Source organism: Phaethon aethereus (genome assembly GCF_964289735.1).
Source record: "Phaethon aethereus genome assembly, chromosome: 15".
NCBI classification, from domain to species: domain Eukaryota; kingdom Metazoa; phylum Chordata; class Aves; order Phaethontiformes; family Phaethontidae; genus Phaethon; species Phaethon aethereus.
In genome coordinates, this window is record NC_138591.1 from 4,078,696 (window position 1) to 4,092,400 (window position 13,705).

General features: G+C 41.9%; 1 protein-coding gene across 1 annotated transcript in view; it reads right to left on the reverse strand.

Annotated features, from left to right (window-relative positions):
• Positions 1 to 4,072: 4,072 nt before the first annotated feature.
• MYH16 (myosin heavy chain 16) overlaps positions 4,073 to 13,705 on the reverse strand; it is a gene marked incomplete at both ends in the record, with an annotated part of 33,100 nt that continues 23,467 nt past the window's right edge. Inside the window, 25 exon segments of the mRNA XM_082006752.1 lie at positions 4,073 to 4,126; positions 4,128 to 4,208; positions 4,211 to 4,240; positions 4,244 to 4,267; positions 4,754 to 4,774; positions 4,778 to 4,780; positions 4,784 to 4,822; positions 4,826 to 4,862; positions 5,443 to 5,504; positions 5,508 to 5,540; positions 5,544 to 5,615; positions 6,565 to 6,600; positions 6,604 to 6,663; positions 6,667 to 6,688; positions 8,266 to 8,348; positions 8,353 to 8,409; positions 9,205 to 9,394; positions 9,823 to 9,852; positions 9,854 to 9,921; positions 10,045 to 10,112; positions 10,115 to 10,177; positions 11,411 to 11,420; positions 11,422 to 11,532; positions 11,534 to 11,600; positions 12,862 to 13,017. Coding sequence (XP_081862878.1) covers positions 4,073 to 4,126; positions 4,128 to 4,208; positions 4,211 to 4,240; positions 4,244 to 4,267; positions 4,754 to 4,774; positions 4,778 to 4,780; positions 4,784 to 4,822; positions 4,826 to 4,862; positions 5,443 to 5,504; positions 5,508 to 5,540; positions 5,544 to 5,615; positions 6,565 to 6,600; positions 6,604 to 6,663; positions 6,667 to 6,688; positions 8,266 to 8,348; positions 8,353 to 8,409; positions 9,205 to 9,394; positions 9,823 to 9,852; positions 9,854 to 9,921; positions 10,045 to 10,112; positions 10,115 to 10,177; positions 11,411 to 11,420; positions 11,422 to 11,532; positions 11,534 to 11,600; positions 12,862 to 13,017 — 1,477 coding nt within the window.

The following is a 13,705-nucleotide window of genomic DNA, read 5'->3' on the forward strand; positions in this document are numbered from 1 at the left end:
CAATCTTATCCTAACTTATTCAGATGCTGTAGGACCTTCCTTCCTATCTGGCTGGAGTATAGAAAGAAGTGCATTTGCAGTACTTCACCCTGGTCTTAATCCATTTGAGATGCTCCTTGCTGTTTGGGGTCTTGTCGTTTGGCTCCTGGAAGACTTCAAGTTCCGTTGCCTGTGAGGTTTTGTGAGCTCAGGTACAACAACAAAAAGCAAGTCTGGGGGAATGGGGAGAGATTAGTGACTCAGAGATATACTGAGGAGCAGTGGAGTAGTGAGTTTAATTTAGAGTCTGAGAGAAAATAACCAATTTATAAGCATCTAGAAGGAAACAAGAAGGTGAATGCTAGCCAGTATGGCTTTGTTGTGAATGAACTGAGCCAATCTAATTTCCTTTTCTGGCAGCATAACAAGACTTGCAGATAAAGGAGAAGCAGTGTATGTCATACATCTTGATTTTTGGTAGAGCATCTGACATTGGCTTGCAGGATATTCTAATAATAAACTGGGAAAACAGTCTAGATGATACCGCTCTAAGGGTGTTGCAAAACTGGTTGAGGAAAAATATATTTGATATCAGTGCTTGTACAGGGAATTACCCTGGGTCCATTACTCAACCATGATGAAATAAAGAATGTAATTACTGCCTTTGAAGATGAGATCAAATTTGAAGGTAGAATAAACACAGTTATAGAACTAGGACTCAAAATGGGAGCTCGACGGAAAAAATAGGATGCAGTTCAGTAGCAGGTGCACTGTTGTACGCTTTGACATGATGAACTTGAGAATTACAAGATGGGGAAGAATGGGGCAGCTGGCTGTGCTGCAGGAAGGGATGGAGTGGCTGCTGTGAGTCATAAGCTGAACAGGAGTCCATAACGTCTTGCTGTTGCAGAAGAGGCAAACACTGTGCAGGACCATATAGATAAGAGATACACAGGAATCCTGCTCTGCTGGGCTGTGGTAGAAGAGTATGTCCCGTCCTGGGCTCCACACTAGAGAAATATGGGTATTTGGAGAAAAAGGTGGCAATAACGATCAGAGTCTTTGAACACACCACTTTTGCTGAGCCTGTTGAGAGGACAGAAAACTGAGGAAAGGTGTGGTAAGTCTTCAAATAGATAAAAGGCTGCTGCTATGAGGAAAGGAAGAATTTGTTCTCTTAGGTCCAACTGAGGGTAGGGCGAGAAGTCATAAACTAAGATAACAGCAAGGCCGATCTAGGTTACAATGAAAAAAATTCTCAGTGATTCCTTTGAAGTAGTCAAGCCCTGTGTTGAACTGACTTGACAGGATGTAGGATTTGTTTCTGAGGATGGATCAGACAAATATTTGTCAGAATGGCAAAAGTGCAATATAAGATCTTGCATTTGGGAAGGAGGCTAGAGTCAATGGTCTCATAAATCAGTGTTACTGTGGTTCTGTAACTGAGAGAGGTGTAATCATTGCAGCCCTTATTGGCTTAACGATAAAACTAGATCAGCTGCACAGATTAAAGATACGCAACTAGGCCAAGTAAAATTACGTAACAAGAATGAAATTACGTTTAAGTATGGATTTATGTTTACAAAATTGTTTTCACCAGATGGAGTGAAAGTATCTAAATGAGGAACTCTGCAGAGTTTTTAAGCATTAAAACCTAAGGCCCTGTCTCCAGTGGAGCTTTCCGGAGGGTTTTTCACCTTTATTCCTGTTGTATTGCTGACAATTATGTTGTGCTAATCCAGAAAGGATGCCAATGTTTTTGAGATTAAGGCCTCAGAAGCAAGGCTGATCTGATCTTAGTGAAAGTAGTTTAGACGCAGTCTGACCTTAAGATATATATGAAAAAGATTTGAGCTGGAACGTCCTTTGAGGTGGTGGTTGTTTTTTTTATTTTTTAAACAGCAAATGCAGCAGATGGGTAGCAACTAGTCAAAAAGAGGTCCTCTGGAAGCAGCCTGTTTTATATACAAACAGGCAAGTGAGGCTGAAAATAATTGCCTTGAGAGGTATTTTAGATGTGTTGTTCACCCCAGTATTTGAAAATGTAGCCATTTCCAGCACAGTATCATATCATGCCTGATGTTTAAAAGGAAGATGCAACAAATGTAATTTTTTCATCCCCTCTCTGTATTCCCTGTTTCTCTAGAACTGCCATCTAGATTACAGTAATTTGTCAAAATCTGTTTTCATCAGTAATATTCTTGAATTATCAAGGACATTGCCTTAAGATTAGGTAAGTCACTGATGATCTAAATAACTGCAAATTTGGGAGTTTTAAGCAAAGAAAGACAATGTATTCCAATGTCCTGCTACTTAATACTGTGTCCCCCTTGCCAGCTCCTGTTTTAATGTTGTGGAATGTGTGCAGCAGTCATAATACAGAATGAGAAAGAAGGAAGAGTGCTTGCAGCTTGACCAAACTTTACTGTGCAGTCTTTTTGCATACTGGCTATAAGTAATGGTGAGCTTCATACTGACTGCTTTTCCCTTCTGCCAGAGAAGATCTGTAGTGAGGAGCCTGCGTGCTCTGGCTGGCAGGTCCCTAGGCTCGGGCTCTAAAAGACTACCTTCAGAGCAAAGTGTAAAGCATGTGACATCTGGTGGCATCTGTGCTCTTTTAAGCCTGCTTTTCAAAGGTTGTATACCTAAATGCATTTGTTCCAGTTGTCCAAGCAGAGCTTGGTGAACAACAGCAGGGTGATATGGTGTTTGGATGACAGCCGTGTTTTACTCTAGTTCCTGCAGAAAATCATCACTAGAAAAGAAACAGCAGCAGTGTTTATCACCATTTTTTAATTGATGGCAGCAAAATTGTACATTGGCATTGTTAAAATTGGCTGGTTCAAGGCATTCCCTAAAGGTCAGCCCTCCCAGTTCGGAGTAATTCTTCCACAACCAAGAAAGTCTCCTGCCCTGCAGAGTGTACCCCGCTGTGCTGCCACAGGAGCCATTTCTGCCTCCCAGCTTGTTTGAATTTGCTGTTTCTATGCTACTCTACCCTCCTGTTGCAACATCCCGCTATGGCTACTATCTTAGCTTTGAGCAACAACCCCGAACACTGTGTTCTGCTGTCTCGCTGATAACAAATTCAAGTTTTTCCCCATACAATAAGCTTTATTAAGGCTGTGAATGAACGCTGTTGATGGGAGGAATTATTTGCAAGAGACGGCCCAGATCACACCTTCTATCCTTGACTTGAAAAATCCCAAATCTCTGTTAGCACAGATCCTTTTCAAGTAATGTTGGATATCTTCTATCATTCCAGGTATCCTTGAGAAATATATTTGCAAGTTTTCAGGTCTGACACACAGATAATTCTTCTATCTGCAGATCATTGCACACTTTTTCTGTCTTCTAGTCTTTTTCCCAGGTTGGCCACTTCTTGATATCTTGGATGTGTTTGGTTTTTTTAATCAGTACTACAGCAATTTTTCAATGGGCAGCTCTTGGCAAGATATGCAGTACCCCGGAAAAAAAAGAGGAGTCTGAAACTGCATTGCAGTAGCATCTTATTTACCTTTCAAAACCTTGCTAAGAAAGAAGGAAGACATGCTATAGTGTCTAGGCATGTTTGATAAGCAATGGTGTGCAACCCCTTGTTTTTACCCCAGGGGAAGGAGGAGAGGGAGTAGGAACTGGCTGGTACTTGCTTTGTATAGTTTTGATCCCTGTCTTCCCTGCTAGACTGCTGGAGTGTGTGGAGTGTGGACATACAGAAGTGTCCTGGAGTACCATGCCAGGATGAGGTGGGCTTTTTCCTAAGAGAGGTCCTTTCTGTGCAATTTTAGTGCTCTTGAGAAAAGATTTAGCTCTTAATGTGCATCCCTTTTGGAAGTAGAAGGATGCTGCTCTTTCCCTCTTTCTGTTTTACCATCAGTGAAAACACATCTGTACTAACCATTAGCCATTTCAGAACTTATCTCCGTAAAGAGATTTGTGGAATATCTGTTCCCTTTTGTAGGGAACTGCATGAGTCAGCTGGTGTTGAGAACACACCTATGTTTTCCTCATCTCCATCCCACACCCTTTTCTGCTCTAATAAATTCATGGCAGGTGGGTTCAAACATGCGAGCTCCAGCTTTGGTGCCTACTCCTAAGATGCTGACACAGTGGAAGAGGATTGAGGCACTTGGATAACCTCCCCAGAAAGTGAGTCTTTTGCTTGCTGAGACACAGTGCCTGGTGTGCAGTTTGTTTAGAGCTGATTCATCCATCCCATCTCTCTCTTCACTGCATCATCCAGTTCATGTATGGTCTTCCTTTACTTGGCCTGGCTCTGGTTAGCCTCCTGCTCCAGTACCAGAAATGGTTTGATTTAACAGGAGAGATCTTTGCACTGGAAAAAAACATCCTGGAACATGTCCAGTATCTGTCCATAACGACATCAAGGTGAAGAGTACAGTCATGAACCTAAAGAATGGTGGTTAACAGGTATTTTTTAAACTCTGTGTTCATGTCTGTGCACTATTTGAGGACAGGAAGTGGCTGCAAAGAAGGGAGAGAAGAATCCTTTGTCAAGAATGATGCCCACTTTTAGGTGACTGTCTCAAAAGATGGGTGCAAGTCTACAATGGGCCACATGTCTAGGGATGCTGTCAGTCTAAACTGAATGTGTGCTTACTGCAGTATGTGTTTTGGAGAAGCAGAACGCCCCTGGAGTGCACAAGGTGTGATTGTGTGATCATAGAATATCTCAAGTTGGAAGGGACCCAATAAGGATCATCAAGTCCGACTCTGAAGTGACGCAACAGTGACTGGAGAAGGGAATACATACAGCCTCCTCAGCTTGCCTCTTCTAAGTTTACAGTTTGTTCTGCATCTTTTCCAGTTGCTCCTGCCTGCGCTAGTTGGTTTTGTAGACCTGTTTTGTGGAAGACTGGCTCCTTTCAAGACCTTGTGCAGAATTTTCAGTCTCCACACAGTGGTTCTGTTTGGAGTGTAGCTCTATTTCCAGTTCCTTAATCTGAAAAGGAGCAGAAGGGTAATTGATGTGCAATTACAAGGATCAGAAAAAGAAATAGGAAGATGGTATCTACCACAGGAATTTGAAGCTACTTGTGCTCTAGAGTTTTGTTGCAGTTGAAAAACAAATGGCAAGTCATGCTGCTGATGACAGTACACCTTGCAGATTGTCCTTCATGAGTGTAGATTAGCTGCTGATACCAGTGGCTTGCTACTGCTGCACTCAAGCACCACAGATTCCGATTGATGAGTTTGGCATGGGGTGCAAAGTGCTGAAGTTCTCTTGCGCTCCAGTGGCTTGAGAGTGTCCAACATGCATCTTTTCTGCCTAGTCTATGTTTCCTTAGATTAGTGCATTCCCTTTGGGACATGTTGCTTGTTAAATGAAAATGTTCCTTTTCAGGTATTTGTGCTGAATGTGGAAGCTCAGGTGCAGGAAAGAGTTTCATAGCTGCTCTGTTGGAATGATCTTTCTAATGTATTTGTATTTGTTTTTCTTACCCTGGAGTTTCATGATGGTGCTTTTTTTTTTTTTTTCCTCCTTTCACGGCTAACTGCTCAGCTTATTCCATCTTGACACACAGGTCTTTTATTGCAACTTAATAGTTCTTAATCTTTTCCAGGTGCACATAATGATCCTGCTCCTGACACAGATCTTCTGCCATGCAGGAAGCCTGTGAGGAAGGTATGAAGCAGATTGACAGCACAGCTATTTATGCAGAGCATTGAAACCTAGAATATGTAGTCCCGATACCTGTATGTTACCTTCTGAGAAATTTTGCCATATCTTCAATTTTTCTGTGTATCATAGGCTGCCTTTCTAAAGACTGGATCCACTGTTTACTCAAATCAGTGGAAGTAATCCCAGCAGACTTGGACAACTCTACATCAGAACGTAAACCAGGTGGTGGTATGTTCACTGAGTACCACTGGACTAGTCAAAGGTATTATCCCCATCTATTATTAAGTCAATAGCTTTAGTTCTAAAGACACTTCAGGCTTTTATTTCTACCCTTCAGTGGAAAGAGGGTGGCTGAGAGCATGCTGTAGATGGAAGGGGAAGATACTGTCTGAACATGTAGTAGCTGAAAGCACAAAGGTGGCAGAAGGCTCAGCCTCACTCTGGGAGGAAATGCTGTGCATTAAATCCACAGCTAGCTATGATATTTCTGAAGTGCCAGTTGTCAGCACAGTGCCAAAGGAGCAATCTGCTCAGTGCTGGCAACTTTTCTCCCCTCTGTGCCAATTCCGAATGCCATTGACTAGCTAGAGAGGGAAGCCGACCTACTCTGTTGGAGGCCTGATAGGTGTGATGAGTGGAGTTGTGTAATAAGTGAAAGAAAGGATAAATGGAGAGGAAATGGAGGAATTCCTCAGGGTGCCATCTGTGATGTAGAAGGGAGGAGAGAGGAAGTGGATTTCTTTTGCAGATTAATTTTGCCAGACTGCAATCAGTGAGCTAACATGCATTCTGCTTTTCAGGATCATAAAAAGCAATGAAAGTGCTAACATGTATTATTAACAATGTGCTTTCAAATCAGCACTGGAGAGAAATAATGGAATATATACCTTAAGGTTTCCAGCTACCAACATAAAGGGCAGAAAGGTGGGGAGGTGACTTATATCAGCCACAGCTTGCTTTGCGTTCTCATCAGCTGCTCAGTACTCACTGATGAGTTTCTCATGCTCATTAGTAGTGTGCTGAAGGTCAGGCTCCAGCTTTCATTTAATAGTAAGCAGACTGATTCTAGAGGGCAGAAAGAAGTCTTTGGAGACCCAGAATGTCTTACCTGCTCAGTTCTGTGACTTCCATTTGTCTCTCGGAGGGATGATTTGTGCATCAGTTTTCTGTGAGTTTGTTTTTTCCTCTATAAAATTGTGCACTGTTAAGCCAAGTGGGATTCATCTCCACTGTATCTGCATTATGGAACATTAGGACCCGTGTGTTTACTGGTATGCTAAATGAGAACTAAAATGATGCTACACCTCTGAGGCAAAAATAGACCCTGTTGTTTATGAAGGCCTTGAGTCTGAGTCTGTTTTCCTAAATTTCTGTGTGTATGGATTTGAATTTATATACCAATATTATTTATTTCAAAGTTATGCTACAGCAGCAGCAGCTGGCTTTAGACCCAACTGAAACTGTGTTTGATTGCATTCTCAACAAACATAGTCACTGCTCCACAGTTTACAATATGTATGTGTCTTTTTATCTCATGGAAAATATGAGCCCCACAGCTCATTTAGTGCTTACTGTTTACTGATATGAATCACTGGAGGACTGTTGTTGCTGTTTCTGTAAAAATAATAAATAAAGAAAAAAAATTCACTCTAAGGAAGGAGAACTACAAAGACTTAATAGAAAAACTGCATTCTAGCAACACAGGCTGCTCTTCAGCAAAACAACATCAAGTAAATGTGCCATTGTGTTCCAGAATGCTGCACAAGTTCTGTAGGTTTTGTATAACAAATAAGTTTAAAACCCAAATTTAGTGTGGAGATAACAAAAGGATACATTTTTAGCAAGTAAATTGCTATCAGTCGATTGGAAGTGAATGTATTGGTTGCATTTTTGAAACTATTTGAATAAAAGCCACATTTCTGACTCAGTTTTTATAACTGATGTCATGTAATTGCAGCTGAGAAATGCTTCCTGTATTATCAGTCCTTTCCAGAAGTTATATTATTCTCCTTGGAAATGTTAGCATGTGTGGTCTTTATGGAAAAGAACTGCAGGGTGTAATGGTGAATGTTAAAGTAGTTTCTTAAACCTATACACAAAATGAAATGGCAGGTATGTTATTTCATACTGCAGTCTGTAATGCAAGCATGCTTAAAATGTCACTGAAATGGATCTTGCTGTGGGCTACAGTCTATGGAAGAATTCCGAGCACCATGGAAACAACTAGTAAAACTATAGTTTCAATGGAGGCAGAATTTTACACTGTCCCTTTTAACGTGGGTTTTTCAGAAGTGCTCAGCACTGTCTTAACGCTTCCACCAAATTTGCTAAAAGACTTTCCATAGGCCTTGCTAGGAGCAAAGCTGGGCCAAGATGATGCTGTTTTAAAAATCGTACTATTGGTGTAGTATCTCTAAAGACTGAGCTCCTCATGTTCTGTAGAGTTATCAGACCTACCTTATAGACCACTGTTACATTTATCCCTTATTGGCCTAATCCTGCACTTCTTACCCGGAGTTAAGATTTAATGTTAAACCACTTGGACATAAACTCTCTGACAAGGTAGCTGTTGCATAAATAGTTCTACTTTCTCTTTACATGGACGTTGAGTTCATTATGTCTTCCCCATGACCTCTGCTTGCTCCAAGAGTTTGCAAGAGTGCTTGCTGCCCTCTGGGCCGGTCTGCGCTTCTTCCAGCTCTGTCTGTAGTGGGCTGAGGCGGCATGTACTGCTCCTGCAGCTCCTCATGCTGGCAAGCATCTGCATCCATTTGGATCCGAAGGTCCCGAAAGCAGATGAAAGATTAATGTAAATAATGAAGGGAGAGGAAATGGAAAGATTTAGGAGGTCTCTCTGCAAAGCTGTTCTTTAAGGTGATGCCAGATATTAAAATAATTTTTTTAAAATCCCCCCATCCCCCAAAAAACCCCCGTCATTTGTTTCCAGTATCGTGTGTGTCTATCCTACATCACTGTAGCCACACTGACTTTAAGAGAATTACTTCTGACTGAGACTGATGTGACTGAGGACAAGTTAGGTTTGAGAGTGTGTGTGTATGTATATATATACACACGTGTCTAGAGAGAAAGAATCTTCGTTGTTACTCTTTAAGTTACTGTAATTGGATTTTTGGCAGCAGTTGTATCACTTTATTCCAACAAAGAGACTAGTCTTTTGCTAATTTACTTACTTAAGCTTTATTTTAGAAATTAAGAGCCGACGGAAGCTCCTTAGTTTTACATCTCTTAGTTTGTAGTCCATTTCTTGGCTGTCCTGTTCAAACAGCAATTACATCTTCTCTTAAAAGCAGAACTTTTTTGTTCTAGTTACGTATGAATAGTTCCTTGGGTTTCTAGTTTGACAAAAGCCGATAGTAACGCTTGTCTTGCATAAGGTTTGTTGGAACTACTGCAGATTGAAATTGGTCTGAGTGGGAGAACCAAGGCTTTTGAATATAAATTCCCAATTTGTTCAAGACACTGCCTAAGCAAGCATATGTAATCTGCTTTGTTGCTTAAGCTATAAAATAGAACTGGTATGCTTTTTCATTCAGGGATCTGTTCCACCCTCTCCAGTTTACCTTGACATGCTGTTGCAGTTTATTCAGTGTCCTGACAGGCTCACTGTTGTTCCTGTTGGCATGATCCAGTCGCATTTCCATTCTGGTCAGGTCAGTGTCCATCTTCTTGAGCCTGAGAGCTTCAGCACTCCCCTTCGCTTCAGCCTCCAGACTTGCCTGCAGAGACTCAGTTGCATGCTGGGGATTATGTCTGTGGAGTCCAGTGAAGCATATGGTACAGCATTCTGTTATGTTGAGTCGGATCCAGCCTTTGTATCAAATTATTGCCCACCAAGTAATAAAAAACACAGTTACTTTTCAAACCTATTTAAAACTGGTACTAGGATTTTGCACCAAGCCATTCATGAATACCTTCTTTTAAAACATAGGACTAGGAAAGCTTTCAAGAGGTCATCTTAAAAATGTACTGCCTAAAATCTGGACCACCTGCTGATAAACCAGGCCCACTAGACAACATGTGACAAGGCTGCACTTAACTTCCAATAATGGAGATTCTACAACCTCCAGAAAATCTGGTCCAAGGAGTAATTCCCATTAACGATTATAAAACGTTCCTAGTGTCTAACTTAAAACCTCCATGCTGCACCCTTTGCCTGTGGCGTAATGTCATACCATCACCTGGTTGTTTCAAATTCTTCCTTCCTATGTTCTCCTGTCAATGCCAGCTTTAACCTGAGCCACTTTGAGATGAATGCAAATCAGTTTACTTTCTTCAGCCTGCAAGAGTGCAACAGACGGGCAAATAAATGCCCTTTGTGGGATTATATATGCAAAATCTGGTGGAATGTGAGCAGCAGGCACCAAGCTGGCATGCAGCTCTCACGTCTGTGGCATTGGTACCTCCAGGGAAGACTCTGCTTCTTCCACTCCTACCTGCAGTTCATCCTTATCAATCGCCAATCTCTTATCTTTTGCAGCTCATGAATGCTCTTCCCTCCCTCCCCCAGCTGATTGATTAGATCCTTAATTTCCTCTAGGGAACAAAAGGGATATTTCATATGATAGGTTTATTTCAGGACTGTGAACTTTACCGAGTGCACCAGACATTCTTCGAATGGAAATAGCATGAAATGGTTCCGGTCACTCTATATCAGCTGCCCTTTTCTTTTGATACTAAATATTATCCTGGATTTCTGAATGAGCCCTGCTAGCTGCATGTGTTCATGGAGGTGGAAGAATGAAGCCCATTAAATCAAGAGAAATTTTTTCCAGTTTTTATCCAGCCTTCCCCTTTTCCCCTTTCAGATGGCTGCTCTTACAAAACAAAACCAGGATGCCACATCATCTCTCTACAGGGGAATGGGGCTCTCTGCCAGCTGATGTAGGCCAGAGCAAAGGGTTGGGGGAGATAGCCTGGAAAACACTGGGTCTGTGCCAGAGAGTCCATCACTGGTTTCTGCTGGCCACAAGGACAGCAGATTGTAGCATCTTCTAAATATTTACAGTGTCATCTTCTAGCCTCCTGTAAGAGATCAATCTTTGCAATTTAAAGAAGTGGGGTTTTTTTTAAATAAAAACAAAAAAAAAAGGAGCCAAGGCAGCTGGTCTCCCCTGTACAGTGCGGGGGGGAAGTGCTGCAAAGAGGGAGACTCTGAGCAGGAGTTTGACTTGCTCTGAACTGATTCCTGGAAATGCCTAATCCTCCCCAGTGAGGTTAAAGGGAATGTCATCTTCCCAGGGTAAAGCTGGCCATTGTTAATAGTCCCATAAGTGAATTGCTCAGAGTTAGAGGGAATGCTGGTAGCCAGAACTGGGACTGCAGCTGTATCTTACTTAACTGTAACCGGTCCCTTATTCCCTTCTGTGGAGTTCTAGTGATGATATGTGGCCCAGCCTGGAGTGATGACCTCCTACTATAACAGTGAGTACAACTAAGCTGCTATTGTGATCTCGCTTTGAGGGTTCAGAAAGGACCTCGATCCTGAATGTTATCCCTGGAGTCGGTTCCCTGGAAGCAGTACACAGGTGCTAGTTACAATCTTGGGTGATCCGATAGGGGTGGCGTGTGTGTGAGTGCAGACTCCGTCCCAAGAGCAGAATCTAACCTGTGACTTTAAGTGCATCAAATGTATGTTTCCAGAGAGTGAAAGCACTGCTAGAAATAAGAAAAGTGGAATAGGTGCTGGAAGACATCACAAGAGATCATTCAGTAGGAATCAAGTGGCTTATGATTTGCAGAGTTTTTTAACATCAAACCAGTACTTACCCTGAAGGGCCCTTGTTCTCCTTCTTTGTAGATTCCAGGTGCTCCAAGGATTCTTCATAGGCAGCCTTAAGCTCAAAATTTTCAGTTGCATATATTCCTTCTGGGAACTCTCTACGGCATTTTTTGTTGCCGTTCCATCAGCATCTTATCAAAGGCTCTCTGCTTCTTGTCCAGGGCAGCACAAGCAGCACTGACCTGGAAAGATAAAGCCAGGCATTCACTGGACACAAGTTTTCTTTACACTTCAGTTCTCTGTGTGTCCTGCCAGCTAGTCACAGTTAAATTGGCAGCCACTCTAATGACTGGCAGAGTTTCTCTTGGTCACTCTGAATGGATGATTAAAATGTTTATGAGGCTTTCTTTCCTCGCCATTAGGAATTTAACAAGATCACCCAGTTCCCATCAGTGTGATAGTCTTCCTTGCTCCTGTGGTTATAATGATGCTGCTGTGGAGCAAATGTTTTCCACTTCAGATATTCCTTCTGCAGATGTGCTGTTAGTAATTGCCTGGGTTGATTGGTGTGACTCTTTCTATTTCAAAGGCGATTTGGTTACAAACAAGATGTTATTCAAGACTATTTTAGACTGTGTTTAACTGCTTGTCATGAAGGGAAAGAATAAAGGTACATTTTTCTTTCCAAGGAGCTTTTAATCACAAATATTCTACGTATTCTTATGATCCACACATGTGTTCAGATACCATGGTGACAAGCACACCACAGGAACTGTAGAATAAAGAGCTGCTTCATTAAAGAAAGTGATGGTGAAACAGATTTTTTTTTTTTCAGCCCAGTAATGTAATGCTGTATGTGGGATTTTCGGCTCTTGAGACCTGTTCTAAAGCTGACTGCAGTCATTGGCAGAGACCCAAGGACTTCAGTGAATTTGGAGCAGCCTTTGTGCCTATTTTAAGTAACATTTTTATTCAAATGTACCACAGTTGCACTGCTATTCATGCTCTTACACTAACACTAGCAAGAGTAGAAATACTAATTTAATGAAGGAGCATTTGTTGCTAGTGTTTAAACTACATGTTGTTTAGATATGCTTTGAGCATGGTAGTTAATAACCAGTGGCCAGCCCATTGGTACTGCAACACTGAGAAGTTCAAAGCAGGATATCATTATCCTTAAAAAGAAGATGAATACCTTGCCTTGCAGTAAAGCAGGGCTTTTGCTTTAGTTGTACTCTTGTTGTTGGAAGTCAGCTAATGAGCTTACAAGAAGCATGCTGTGTGCTCCTAGGAATTAGCTGCTTATCTGGGTTTTCTCTTGATGTGATAAATCTTCGCCTTGCTTCTCATGGCCATACAGATTACTTGACATTTAATAGAGAGTTCTTAAAATATTGAGAAATAAGGGACCAGCCCAAAGCTGACCTGAGTTAAAAGTCTCCCAGGGCTTCCAGTACCAGGTCTTAGATCTTACTGATCAGGCATGTGCTGGATGCACTCTTGAATGACTGGATTTCTTGCCTTTTCAAGACCAACAGTGAGGTCCTCCACTTTGTTCTGAAGCCTCTGCTTAGTTTTCTCTGTATTGGCAACCCAGGCTTGATCTGATTCAGCTGTCTTCTCTGCTTCTTGGAGCCTCACAGCCAACTTTGTCCTGAGGGAAATAGCTTAGAAATATCCTGGTGAGTAGTTCCCAGAGTGAGGAGTGGTAGGAGTTAGCAGCCCTCATTTCCTAGAGCACCATCACTGTTTTCACTAGTGAAACGGTGAAATTCTGGCAGCAGCCTCAGAAAAGGGTCTGTAAAATGGTTACTAGGATGTGCCTGGTTCTTCCCCTCCACTGGTGGATAGGGCATATTAGGCTGCAGCTCAGGTCTTTGTTGCTGGATTGTTACTTGGTGATAGATATTTCAACCTTCCATTCAGGTAGGATATGGTCTAAGGGCAAAGTAGCCTCCCTCCCTTGTGATTATCCCTGGGCCTCAGTACAAAGTTGTGAAGAGATGTAGTAGCTTATTCCATTTCTCTCAACTTGTTCAGGTGCATGGTGAAACCCTCCAGATGTCTTAAACTTTTGGTGCTATTAGTGAAAGCACCTTTATGTTATCTCTGTTAGAGACTGCTACAAAGATTGGCTCGACTTCTAGCCTGTAATACCAGCTCTCAAGGACCAGATTCTAAGGGGTTTAATTTGATTTGGGGCTTGCTTCTTAGGAAATGCTGGTGGCTTTGGTAGGGCTGCTGTAAGAGTAAAGTCCTTGTTGGAATAAAGAAAGGCTATCCAAATTCAAGCCTTTATCAGAAAGGATCAGTGTTGGTTTTCTGTTGTCAGTGTGCAAGTG